General features: G+C 40.5%; 1 protein-coding gene across 5 annotated transcripts in view; it reads left to right on the top strand.

The window, feature by feature from the left end:
- The first annotated feature begins 372 nt into the window (after positions 1-372).
- LOC124256117 (aldo-keto reductase family 1 member B1-like) overlaps positions 373-13532 on the top strand; it is a 70216-nt gene continuing 57056 nt past the window's right edge. Inside the window, exons 1-11 of one of the 5 annotated variants that reach the window (XM_046690068.1) lie at positions 373-684; positions 1082-1187; positions 3029-3190; positions 4727-4843; positions 6037-6087; positions 6725-6847; positions 7023-7129; positions 7647-7728; positions 8556-8639; positions 8871-8959; positions 9467-10137. In XM_046690068.1, the coding sequence (XP_046546024.1) occupies positions 1104-1187; positions 3029-3190; positions 4727-4843; positions 6037-6087; positions 6725-6847; positions 7023-7129; positions 7647-7728; positions 8556-8639; positions 8871-8959; positions 9467-9503 (936 nt within the window). In that variant the 5' untranslated portion in view covers positions 373-684; positions 1082-1103 and the 3' untranslated portion in view covers positions 9504-10137. The other 4 variants (XM_046690067.1, XM_046690069.1, XM_046690066.1 and 1 more) reach the window with 4 other exon arrangements.

Raw genomic sequence — 13532 nt, 5'->3', positions numbered from 1 at the left:
GTGGGGCTGTTATGATTGCGAAAGGCGCCTGTGTAACCGGTATATCATGACATGTAAAGTGACAAACACCCATCTGCTGAATAGGCGCATTAGTTACATAGGATCATTCACGCACGTAGATGTCATCTTGACATTTTGTACATCAGCGACCTACATTGCATGCTGTTTGTTAAGACATGTCTAAGACTCGATTTGTTTACGAACAACATCGTACAGCTGTAATACTGCTGAAACAAATGTATGCTGATGATATTGTCACAGTTGTACAATCGACTCTGCTTTAGCAGAGATTTCTTCTGGATGTGGAAAGGGTTTTGTCGCTTCTAATATAATGTGATGCATTGTACCTTTCGCTCCACTTGGGCAACATGGGTTACATAAGTGTTCACGCGACAAATATTCGTTGTTGTTGACGTCGTTGTTTCATATTTTCTCTTCATTTCATTTAAATGCCACTCAATACCTTTCCCCCGTCTAAACTGCGTCTGAAAACAGTAAAATGTTGGCCAATTTGTAGAACAAAACACTAGCTCACAGAGAGATTTGCCAGACTGCACATGCTAGGAGAGAGAGCGTGGAGTGTGAGTCAAATACCTGTTTATTACCTCGTTAATAAATCCCGTTCGACCTTGGTTCACAATCGTCGCAATGGATTCAAATACAGCGGATGTCACAAGTCACAAGGTATTCCACAAAAACTTTAAGTGCTGCCTCTCACCCAACCCGTCTCCTTCGTGCTTTTCTTAGCTCCTCGCAAAAGTTTGATTCTCATGTTTGCATCGTCTTGGCGATAACAGAAGAAATGCAAGTCATTGTGAGTACGTTCAAATGTCGTTGGATATTTACCCAAGCGTTTTCTTAAGAACTGGTGTTGTCAAGGTGAACTTAGTTGAGTGCTGTTCGACAGAACGCTAGTTGACAAGGCCTTGCGTCCGTGATCGTGAGTTGTATACGATTTTTGTTTTATACATTAGCATGCACCAATATCCACTGTAGATGTACAGATATATTGCTGACATTTTTTATGATCATAGATTATTCATTAAAGAATTTCAGTGTTTTTCGTTATATTTTTGTCAAGGTGCTGAGAAGGCTTTTTCAAGATGGCGGACAAAGTACCATCTATACGTCTGAACAGCGGCTATGACATGCCTATGCTTGGCATAGGGACCTTCAACAGTTTCCGGGTGGGTAGTTGAAGCTATTATGTCCAAATATTACCCGTTCAATTAAAACAAATATAGGTAGATTTCAAAGTCGTTTAAGTTAGTATTGTATTCATTGTGGTTGGGGTCCTCACCTAATAATCTGACAATCTGACGTTGACTGTAGACCTTCAGGTCTGTGTGGACTGTAGACCTCCAGTTTCATGTTGACTGTAGACCACCAGTTTCGTGTCATCTGTAGACCTCCAGTTTCATGTTTCATGTAGACCTCCAGGTAAATGTTGACTGTAGTCCTCCAGGTAGATGTTGACTGTAGACCTCCAGGTAGAAGTTGATTGTAGACCTCCAGGTAGATGTTGACAGTAGACCTCTGGATAGATGATGACAGTAGACCTCTAGGAAGATGTGTGGACAATAGACCTCCAGCTAGATGTGGACCGTAGACCTCCAGCTAGATGTGGACTGTAGACCTCCAGGTAGATGTTGACAGTAGACCTCCAGGTAAATGTGGAGTGTAGACCTCCAGGAAGATGTTGACTGTAGACCTCCAGGTAGATGTTGACAGTAGACCTCCAGGTAAATGTGGAGTGTAGACCTCCAGGAAGATGTTGACAGTAGACCTCCAGGAAGATGTTGACAGTAGACTCCCAGGTAGATGTGTGGACTGTAGACCTCCAGGTAGATGTTGACAGTAAACTCCCAGGTAGATGTGTTGAGTGTAGACCTCCAGGTAGATGTGGACTGTAGACCTCCAGGAAGATGTTGACTGTAGACCTCCAGGAAGATGTTGACAGTAGACTCCCAGGTAGATGTGTGGACAGTAGACCTCCAGGTAGATGTTGACTGTAAACTCCCAGGTAGATGTGTTGAGTGTAGACCTCCAGGTAGATGTGGACTGTAGACCTCCAGGAAGATGTTGACTCCCAGGTAGATGTGTGGACAGTAGACCTCCAGGAAGATGTTGACTGTAGACCTCCAGGTAGATGTGTGGACAGTAGACCTCCAGGTAGATGTTGACTGTAGACTCCCAGGTAGATGTGTTGACTGTAGACCTCCAGGTAGATGTGGACTGTAGACCTCCAGGTAGATGTGGACTGTAGACCTCCAGGTAGATGTTGACTGTAGACCTCCAGGTAGATGTAGAGACTGTGTGTGTGGACAGTAGACCTCCGGGTTACGTGATGACTGTGAATTTCAGGTAAGTCGATGTAAATCTAGACATCGGGGTAGATGTTTACTCTAGAATTCGAGGATCGAATGCCTACAGGTAGATGTGGACTGTAGACCTCCAGGTAGATGTTGACTGTAGACTCCCAGGTAGATGTGTGGACAATAGACCTCCAGGTAGATGTGGACTGTAGACCTCCAGGTAGATGTGGCCTGTAGACCTCCAGGAAGATGCGGACTATCGATCCCCAGCAAGATATTGACTGCATGCCACTCTATATTACTCAAATTTTGATAAGGATCTTCCTAACATTCAATGACACAATAAACAGGTAGCATAAAATTTGGAACATATTCACCAGAAAGATTCAGTTTGTTGTAATCCCTGTCAGATGTATCAATAATTGTGGGATATTTGTATTCCCAGTACGCACCTTATCAGCCAGTGCAACAATGAATGTTCGTGTGAGACTTCAGGATTCAGTTGTCACGGCATGTCAGCTTTAGTTTGTTGGAGGCGATTATGGTTGCACTCATTTACCATTTCGGTCTCAGCCTATGAACCCGGTTATGATTCTGACATAATTTGGGGAATCTGGAATTTGAATCCACGCATCATGACACGACAAAATGTGGCAACACTGCATAGCCCCCAACATGTAACATATAGATTATCAATTCTTTTTCTCCAACAGCAAAACGAGGTTGGTGACGCCGTAAAGGCTGCAATAGAGATTGGATACCGCCATATTGACACAGCCTGGCTCTATCAAACGGAACCGGAAATCGGGGTCGCCATTAAAGAACTGATAAAAGAAAGTAAAGTAAAGAGGGAAGAGCTTTTCATTGTGACAAAGGTAGGAAGACTGGCTTGCTTCCAGTATTGCTATGTTTATCATGTAGTTCTCTCCACATAACACTGTGAAACCTCGTTATAAGATTTTAGGATTAAGAAAACATGGGTATACGGGGACGGTGGGGTAGTCTAGGGGTTAAAGCGTTCGCTCTTCACGCCGAAGACCTGGGTTCGATTCCCCACATGGGTACAATGAGTGAAGCCCTTTTCTGGTGTCCCCTGTCGTGATATTGCTGGAATATTGCTAAAAGCGGCGTAAAAACAAACTCACTCACGCAGAATTGGTTTCCGGACTAGCAAAGGTTCCGTTTTGATTCGTACATTCTCTAGCTACCTACTGAGTACATATCTCTTTAGTTTAAGCAACATACCAAGTGTGTATTAATTATAATTAACGAGGTTTGACAACGAACTAGATGTATGTGTTGTTTTGTGAGTGATCAGTGGTTTGCCAGACCACGTAAACAATGTCAAATACAAATATATAATGACGGCCCAAAAACTTTTAACACTTAAAAATAGAAACAAAGCTAAAACTGTAAAATCTCACGCATAATTGATGTAAAACATATTGTACCTGGCTACATTGTGTCAATATTGTAATGAGACATTAGAAGTGCAAATTGTTGTTGTATATATGTTTTGGCTATGTATGTCTAATGTCCCTTAAAGGCACAATGTCATGCATTTTAGACAACATTTTGTGCCTATATTGGGGCTAATACACTCACTGAAGCTTCCTATTGATGCAATAAAAGACTCTTTATCCCTTACGACTTGCCTGAATTCAATAATTGAAACTTTGAGGCGAACAGCTTCCAAACAGAGAACACTTGCCATATATGGAATGTAAACAATTGCTGCGTACATCGAAAACTGTCGCACGCGGTGTTGCAAGTTGTGTGTACTAGGATATTCGTAAAGAGCGCCCCAAGGGAGATAACTCTATGGGGTTCGCTTGAAATGATGTTCGTCCGGTCGAGGGCGCGAGAGTCGATTTAACGCAATGTTACACTAATTGATTCAAACTTTTTAATTCAACATTGTAATGTAAATGTTTAAGCCCCCTATATTTCAGATCCTTAGCAAGGATTAACTATATTTTAATATCGAAAAAATGGAAACAGATTTTAATCTGTAAAACGTTATCGTTACTAACAGTGAGTCCAATACTACCCAAAACCGTTTTGATTCAACAGCACGTTGGCTAACTGCATATTTCGATGACAAAGATATAGTTGACTATACGCCAATATATTTGTATGTATTCACAACTGACAGTTCTGTACCTTTTAAAAACCATTTTTCTCAAGCTGCTAGTTTTCCGCCTTTTGTAATACCATTATATTGGATTTACTCATATTTACATTTAGACAAAATTGTGTCTATCTTTTCAAGTTTATAAACTAGACTAAATTGAAACAATGGTAAAGTCTTTATGCCGTTAGTTTTTAACAAACACAGTGCGTCATAACGACAATACCCTTTCACAACAGCGTTAAGTGTACGTCATCATTCAGGCGTGTTATCATTGCAGATGTGGGTTCACTGTCACGAACCAGATCAGGTGGAGCCAGCGTGTCGGATGTCCCTGGAGGCCCTAGACATGGATTACATAGATCTGTATCTCATACACTTTCCAATTGCTTTTGCTGTGAGTCAAGAAGTCTCTGTCTTTTGCTATTTAAACCACCAAGGCTGCAGCAATCAGTACTGACGTACTGAAGTGTGATATGAAATTATTAAAGTATATATGTAGCGAAATGTTGAAATAATAACTACTGGTTGGAAAACAGGTGGACATACAACACATGGAGTTTGCTTGTGGGGTGCTATTAAAGTCTGACCTTTCCATAAGGGCACAAGTTGATAATCTGTGCAATACCTGTTACAATCACATTCCTATCATAAGCACAATCAGGAAATGCATCGCCAAAGAAAATGCACATAAACTTGTTAGATACCATATATCCGCCTCAGTAAGTTGATGCTCTGGAGGATATGTCTCTAATCAGCACACAAGACCGTCTTGGGGTCCACACGATTTATTCTGGTAGTTACAAGGGGTGGCTCTGGACTCTGAGTTTCAGTCCGGACTGCCCAGCACTGATGGTTCACAATTATTTATACCTTCTATTAATTAACATAGCTGACATTCCTTGCCCGTACCCGGCTTTTCCCCCATTCCATGTTTGGTGTAGGTCCCTGTGGTCAGTTTGTGTCTTTCGCCATGGTTATGTCTCCCCCCATCGGATTCTTGACCGATGGGGAAGGGGTGACTCATGTCGCCAATTCCAGTTCCCTAATACGGAGACCGATCCGTCATTCTTGCCTCTGATACTTGTTGTGTCACGTCGAGCTTTCTAACTGGGCAGCCAAAGGAATTCGAACAAATACTAAAGCTCCATTGAGTACAGACTACTGACGACCGGGTTTTTCCCCTCACTCTGTTATGAAAACTGTTCATTGGCTTCCTGTTAAGTTCCGTATTGTCTTTAAGGTTCACTGTGTACTGTTGATGTCTCAACAATCTAGTTCCAGAATATCTCATATACCTCTCCTCAGCCAGAACTCTCCGTTCTCAGGATCAGCATCTACTTTCCGTTCCACCTCTCTCGTGCTTTGGAAAGATGAATTTCACGGTCTATGGAACTTTCTACCACTACATTTGAAATTCTCCCGCTCTCTTCATCGTCTAAAAACAATTTAAAGACACGCCACTTTAAAGTTGCGATTGATTTGTACATTCCATGCACATAGTTTTATTGCGCTATGAGAATGTTTATTATCATTGTTATTATCTGTTAGTTCAAATCACATCATCTGTTCGTGTATGTGTTTCCCCAGGACGAGGAGATGACCAAGCCGACCATGACGGACTACCTGGACACGTGGAGAGTAGGTAGCCTCCAGGGATGAAACACTAAACTATTAGGCGATACTTACATTGCACGGAGTAGAAAGTGAAAAAATATATTTCGTTACAAATGCAGAAAATTGTCAATTAACGGCTTTGACGAGGTTTTCCACACAACAGATCCAACTCTAGGCTGTCACTACATTGCACAATTCAAAATGTTGTCCACACAACTGATACTACACTGTTGTAGAATGCACAATTTAGGTGTTTGTGAAGCTGCTCTGTGTTCATATAGATTTAACGATTACATTGGCCGTGAAGAGACTTGCACTCTACTGATAATGTGGTCAATAAGCATGGCAAAGAGGAAGAGATTGTAATGCTGAGTTGTAGATTAGTATTGGACGCAATACCTTTGTTTTTAAGAAAACGAAATAGCTTGAAAAGCTAGAAAATCTCAATATCAAATAAAATAATCAATTCTGTCTGTCTGCAAAGAGCACTTGGTTAAAAATCCTAGATGTGTCCATGATCTCGTGATTACTCTTTTCTTACGCTCAGAATAAATAACCTGTTGTATGAACAAACATATTATGTCATCGGTATTATGCATCTGCTTTCACAGAATCTCTGTATGTGATAATATCATTTTAACACCACTCTCCTCCCCAACAGGCCATGGAGAAGCTGGTGGACAAGGGCTTGGTCAGGTCTATCGGCGTCTCCAACTTCAATAAACAACAACTGGAGAGGATACTCAAAATGGAGGGTCTCAAGTACAAGCCTGCGAACAACCAGGTAGATATTATTTGTTAAATATGACACCATAGACTTTCCCTTTGTATGCTTCTAATATGCCCTGAGCCACTTCAGGATTTCCCCCTTGACAACATATGTGGCATACTGTTCAAAACGTCGTGAAAACCTAGCTAAAGACCTGGCATAGTGTTGTTAACGACGTTGTTGTTTTCAGGTGGAGATATCACCATATCTGGCTCAGGAAGAACTTCTACAGTTCTGTCTCAAGAACGGCATCTCAACCACTGCCTTTGCTTCATTCGGGGCGCCGGGACAGAGCTAGTAAGTTCAGTCATATTCTCCTATATCGATGTGACAATGTTCTGTCGAACTCCGGAAACACATTGACTACCACACCTGGAGCAGTGAGGTTATAGACGTTGAGCCCAAATTTGAATTGATGGTTAACCTAGAAGTCGAAACTATGTGCAAGATCAATAAAGAGGGTTAACAATTCATATTGAAACGCACTAGATTTGGCTTTGCATTTACAATAATATATGGCAGCAGCAATACACATGTTTGTATATACAAATGCATACGGAAGGCCCCCATTAAATAAGTCTCAGGATGTTCCAGTATGTTTCACAGTCGCACATGCTCCGTTTTTTTTAAAATAGTGTTGGAAACAAGTCTGTTTTAGGATCAGTATCGGTGTCCCTGAAGAAGCACTCATTTATAGGTACACCATCTTTTACGAGCGCTTCAATTTGCGAACTTCGTTACACAGAACAGTTAAGCAAATGTCGATATCTGCATGGAAGGGCACATTGCTGATTCCTGCCTTCATATATTTCAGTATAACCAAGGATGCTCCAAAGACCCTTGAAGACCCGACCATTGTCGACATTGGAAGGAAATACAACAAATCTACAGCTCAGGTATACTGCTCTATAAATAATATGCCAAAGAGTAGTATATGCATATATCTTGCTTATACCATAACTTTGGGAAGTGACTACTTCCGATTGGTCAATCAGAGGTTACAAATCACAGTAATGACATATGTTGACAGTGACTTACTAATGGTTCAAATGGTTTAATGCAGTATAATTCAGTGACATATGCAGCAGATTGCTGTATTAACAAACAAGCCAATAAATGAAACTTCAGAAAGTATTGCAAATTTAAAAAGTAATAAATCTGCCGGTGAAGATAACTTGATTCCTGAATTCTTTAAAAATTCATCCGAAATCCTCCTCCCCTACCTTGAAATCCTTTTTAACGATATGGTTGAAAAGTCTAAGGCTTTGGGGATTGTAATTCCCTTGCACAAACAGGTATCAACTAATGACACCAACGATTATAGGGGTATAACTCTTTTGAGTGTTTTCAGTAAGATTTTTACCAGTATTATAAATAGACGTTTAGTATTTTGGGCCGATTCCTTTGATAAGATGGATGAAGCACAAGCCGGTTTCAGGCACGGGTACCCTACAACTGATAATGTCTTTATTTTGCAGACACTTGTGCAGAAATATTTAGCCCGAAAGGGAGAAAACAATGTATGCCATATTTGTAGATTTTGCTAAAGCGTTCGACTCCTTTAACAGAAACATGCTGTGGTCCCTTTGTAAATCTCAAGGTATCAGTACTAAAATTGGTAAATTATTCACGATGGTTATTCACGATGTACTATTGATGCTAAATCCTTCGACGGATATATTTTGTTATTACTTCTAACCCAAACTTTTCTCATATGCACCAGGTGATCCTCAGATGGGGCATGCAGAGAGGTTTTGCTTTGGTTCCCAAGAGTACGAATCCTGCTCGTCTGGCCCAGAACATGGATGTGAGTGTTTGCTCTCTTTGTGAACTTAGTAACAACATGTGTTGTACGACTGCCGTGAACCTGATGTTCGCAAGAGAACACAAGCGAAAGACAACTGAAATGGTTTCTTTCCGACATTGAAAGAATAAGAAATCAGATTCCTTGTGATTCAGACGAAATGTTCGCTCATCACATTTAAAATGAAAGCATGATTTACATGTCGTTTTAACGTATCAATTGTACGTGTTTCAGGTATTTGACTTTAAGCTCAATGAGGAGGATATGAAGGCAATGTTAGCTCTGGACAGAGGCTACAGAATCAACGTTCACAAGTACAACACGTAAGCACTGTTATAGAAATAGGCGATGTTCGTATGAGGATTGTCTCGATAAGATTGACATTTACTGTCTGTGCTGGGACAGTGTCTGAAGCCCATTTCTGGTGTGCCCCGACGTGATTTTTCTGGAATATTGCTACAAAAGGAGTAAAACTAAAACTCACTCACCCATACTCACATCATTGAGTGACTCGGTTTGGCTTAACGCTACTCGAAACAGTATATCACGATGTATCCGGTTGGGATTAATGCATGTCTTGGTGGTGCAGGTCTCGCCACCATGGTGAAACCACCGCTTGCCCAAGGGACACCACATCGGAGAATTCCGGCACTTCAGAAGACTATGCCACCAAGATCCTCTTATAACAGCGATATACATCATACTGATATTTCCCCCAAAGCAGTCGTTTCACGTAACGCCGATATTGGCATAGGATAGTCGTGTCATTAGCCGACTTGAACGTCGCACACACTTTCGTCCAATGAACTGTCATCATTCCTGTGTTCCAGATGGAAAGATCATCCCTTCTATCCCTTTGAGAAGTGAACTAGCACGGCACGGAAGATCACACAGTCAGACAATCGACGACGGTCAGAGTATTGTCTGCAACTGTTGTCCCTTATATTTGTGTGATCGTCTTCAGTGTGGAACAAACACACGTTGAATATAATTACAGGTGTGTCATAATGATGTTGCATAATTACGACGAAAGATGAATGTAAATCACGTACATACTGATTCATTCATCGGTGTAATGATGTAGCATTTTGTTCTTGATTGCTTTAATGCCTGGATTTAACGTATTGCAAAATTAAAGCATTCATAAGATTCAGATGGACAAAGTAGGAAAAGGGTTACTGTTGTCTGGCCTAGGTTAGATGATGGCAACGTAAATACAAACCTACAGCTTACCATAATCTAATCAAGGTCAGTCAACAGTAACCCTCTCCCTACTTTGCCCATCTGGCTTCATACCTATCATCTGTAATCACAACTATCAGTAATGTAATCACGATGTACATCAACTTCCTCAATTGTATTAACTCGAATGTCCTTCATGTACATATTCCCAAACTTGCTATTAAAGTGGTGTTGTGCTTGATGATGTGTTAGTGTTTGCAGAGAAACAACGTCGCATCTATTGCAAGGACTTGTCATTTCATAAAACTTCTTTTTCGCCCCAAATCTAGTCCTGTTATTGCTGACATAGTGCTTGTGTCATCCAACATATATGGCTTCATATTTTATTCATATACAACTGGGCATATTTTGGCATATGGTTGGTAAGACAGCAGTGTGTGGAGTTTCCGGCTCAGCATAAATCAGGTAAGCGGTGCGCCAGCTCTACCTCAGGGCGTTTCGTAAGAGCGGAACATCCTGCTCGTGGTCGTCATTTACACTACACTAGCAGTCGAAATACCAGACTGCCTGACAGTGAGTATGGCTTTAGTACCCATACGGGGAATCGAACTGGGCTCGTGGCGAGCGGACGCTTTAACCACTAGGCTATGCTACAGCCCTGCCTCACAGTATATATGTAAAATTAACAGTATATATATATATAATTATATATATCTGAAGACAACCTTGGAGAGACGAAGAAACAACATATAAAGTTATAGTGGCATTTGCAAGGAAGTGTTGATGTGATGACACACAGTCAAGGGTATAGCTAATTAAGGTCATATGAGGCATAATACAACTAACATTAAGGAGACAGAGTGGCATGGGCTTGCTGACAATGTACAATGCACTGGTGATGAGGATTGAGAATGGGGATTAGAATATAGAATTGATTGTAATTAAGGTATACATGTCTTGGCAACATTTTGGGGGATTTGGAAATTATTCGGACAATGGCTGTCCTGGAACAGTCCATATGCCAATACCTTTAAAGCAAATATCTTTTGGGCATCTGTGTGATTTGAAGTAGCTATTTTACAGTTGCCTTTTGACAGTTCATCAAACTTATCTAATAGCACAGTTCAATTCCTCCGTACCAGCAGGAATGAGGTGTCTGAAGTTTGTCATGGATGTTTCTCCTCATTATATAGTTGGGATTATATCAAACTCACCTTGTTGAAAATAGTTTTAGAATCAAAGTTAACAAAATCTGAAATACAGTATGTGAGTTACAGAAAAAAAGATAAAGTCAACAGAGCTTCCATTTCTGTTGGTAAGTAAATTAAGAAAAAACCAACATATATATTGTCGAGAGTATACTTATAGGTGGAACAGCTTTCCTGGTTCAGCCTGCTCCCGATGTCTATTGATTTGTTGCTGGATTTCAAAGATGCATGTGGGTACAAAAGTAGTTATGGATTTCCTGATTACCTCCAAGCCAAGGCTCGAAGCCACTCACGAGGAAATACAAGTGCTCAGCGTCCCATACACCTTCAATATAAACACAAACACTATCTTTCATAGTATTCACAATCAATTCGGATTTACGTTAAGCATTATTTAGTTATAAAGCATAAACATTATATAGACATTTATCTTGTAAAACGTATAAAACTGTATAAGGTTAATATACGTGTTTGTAATATTTGTGTTCTTATATCAGATTGGTATATTTTTAATAAAAGTAAACCCCCACACTTTTGTCTTGTTCCTGAATTATTGATCACTCACTGATCTTGTGTGGCCATTTACAGTCTAGGTTTTTCGGTCAACCCAGAAATCGGAACCGAAGTACCTAAACTGTTCATCTTAAACTGATGGAAGTCTGGAGTAAATGGGATGTTTCGGTAATATTTACTTCACTTATAGTAACTTATAAGTATATACTTATACTATTAGTTATTTATTACATGGGTGGGTGGGCTAGAAGTGAGAGAAAAGTATTACTCAACCCTATTTCTTGTCACGTATTTTGATGCCCTAATTGACGCAAAATATATTTCGGATTATTCTTGAAGTTACAACCTCGAAATATCTATGCCTCATCATGGATGTCAGAGTTTCGAAGATACAGCCACATGAGTAGTGTTTTTTTCCACCTTAGACGTGTATGTACGAGTACTGTTGACACAATATTCAAATAACCGTCATCAGCATGCAGCGATAGCGTTGACACGCCTGACAAATACCTGTGGGTGGTACACGTGGGTGACGGGTAACTGCGGAAGGTAAGAGGCTGTGACGAAACGGTCTGTGTGACTGGTATGTTGTAGCATTTACACTGATAATAATGCACTAGTATAATGGTCTATATTTATTGCATGTCATTTTCGTGACACAGATAGTTTTCGTCCAGCACTAATTGTCATTATTGACATTGAAGTACCATGACCTTAGCATCCGTGCAAGGGACGTATCACACATGTCTACGTAAGATCACATTCCTCCGCCTGACGTTATCAGTCAAGTGCCAGGTTCATTAGACTGCCGAACGTCGAAGTGCAATACGGAATTCTCCTATGCTCGCGGAATTGCACGGCTGTTTTGTTATCGTAATATTAAACATGTATGTAATAAAAGTTACAAACGTGTTCACGCAACGACCATTTGCTGTTGTCGTTGTGTCTTATCTTTATTCACATTCAGTGGCAATATGTACTGTTCTCAGCCCACATTGCGTTAGAAAACATTTATATGTTGGCCATATCGGTGGCTAGTGCTAATTTTAGATGGTTTCCGATTTTATGAATTCTGTTTGATTTTGGATCATAATCGTCATACGGCGATGAGTAAAGCTTCACACATCCTTCAACTGTTCCCAATCCGTGAAATAGACTTTAAAAAAATCCCACACTTTCCCAATCCGTCTCCCTGTGATTTGTTCTTAGCCCCTGTGAAAGTTTGATTCGCATGTTTCGATCGTCTAACTCAGAAAATGCAAGTCACGGAGACTACGTTAAAAATGTGAAGGACAATTACCCAGCGTTAGATATGTTTGCAGTTTGAGTATGATTTTGTCAAGGTGCTGATAGATCCTTTTCAAGATAGCGGACAAGTATCTTCCATAGTCTGAACAGAGGGTAAGACATGATTTTGCTGGTTTAGGGACCTTCAACAATTTCCGGTTGGAAGTTGAATGTCCAAATATTACCCGTTCAAATAAATCAAATGCAAATGCATTTCAAAAGCGTAATTTAGTACAGGTGCATGTTGACTGTAGACTCCGGGTAGATGTTGACTTGAGACCTCTGAGTAGATATTGATTTTAGACATCCAGGTTATTGTTAGCTGAAGATTTCACGGAAGATCTGGGGTGATCAGTAAGTGCAACATAAATGTTCGTGTGTGACATGAGGTTCGGAGCAGATGAAATTTGCATTCACTCACGTATCATTTCGGTAGGGTATGACTGCCAAAGGATCATAATCGGGAGGAATTCGAATACACGGATCCTGACAAGACAAAGGATCTGTACAACCTCGAAGATGTAACACAATTTTAAATACTGTTTCCCCAGATTTTGTGAAAGATAATGCCTGCGTCACATCATTTGCCATGTCCTCCAACGACATTGAATCGTATTTTAACATTTCTGCAATATTGTCATATTGTATTGATAGTGAAATGTATCTGCCAGGATTGTCAGCCAAATGTATTGACAGGGAAAGTAGC

This window comes from Haliotis rubra, unplaced genomic scaffold (genome assembly GCF_003918875.1).
Source record: "Haliotis rubra isolate DU_JTF1 unplaced genomic scaffold, ASM391887v1 Scf619, whole genome shotgun sequence".
Taxonomy (NCBI): domain Eukaryota; kingdom Metazoa; phylum Mollusca; class Gastropoda; order Lepetellida; family Haliotidae; genus Haliotis; species Haliotis rubra.
This window is presented reverse-complemented; position numbering and strand designations above follow the sequence as displayed.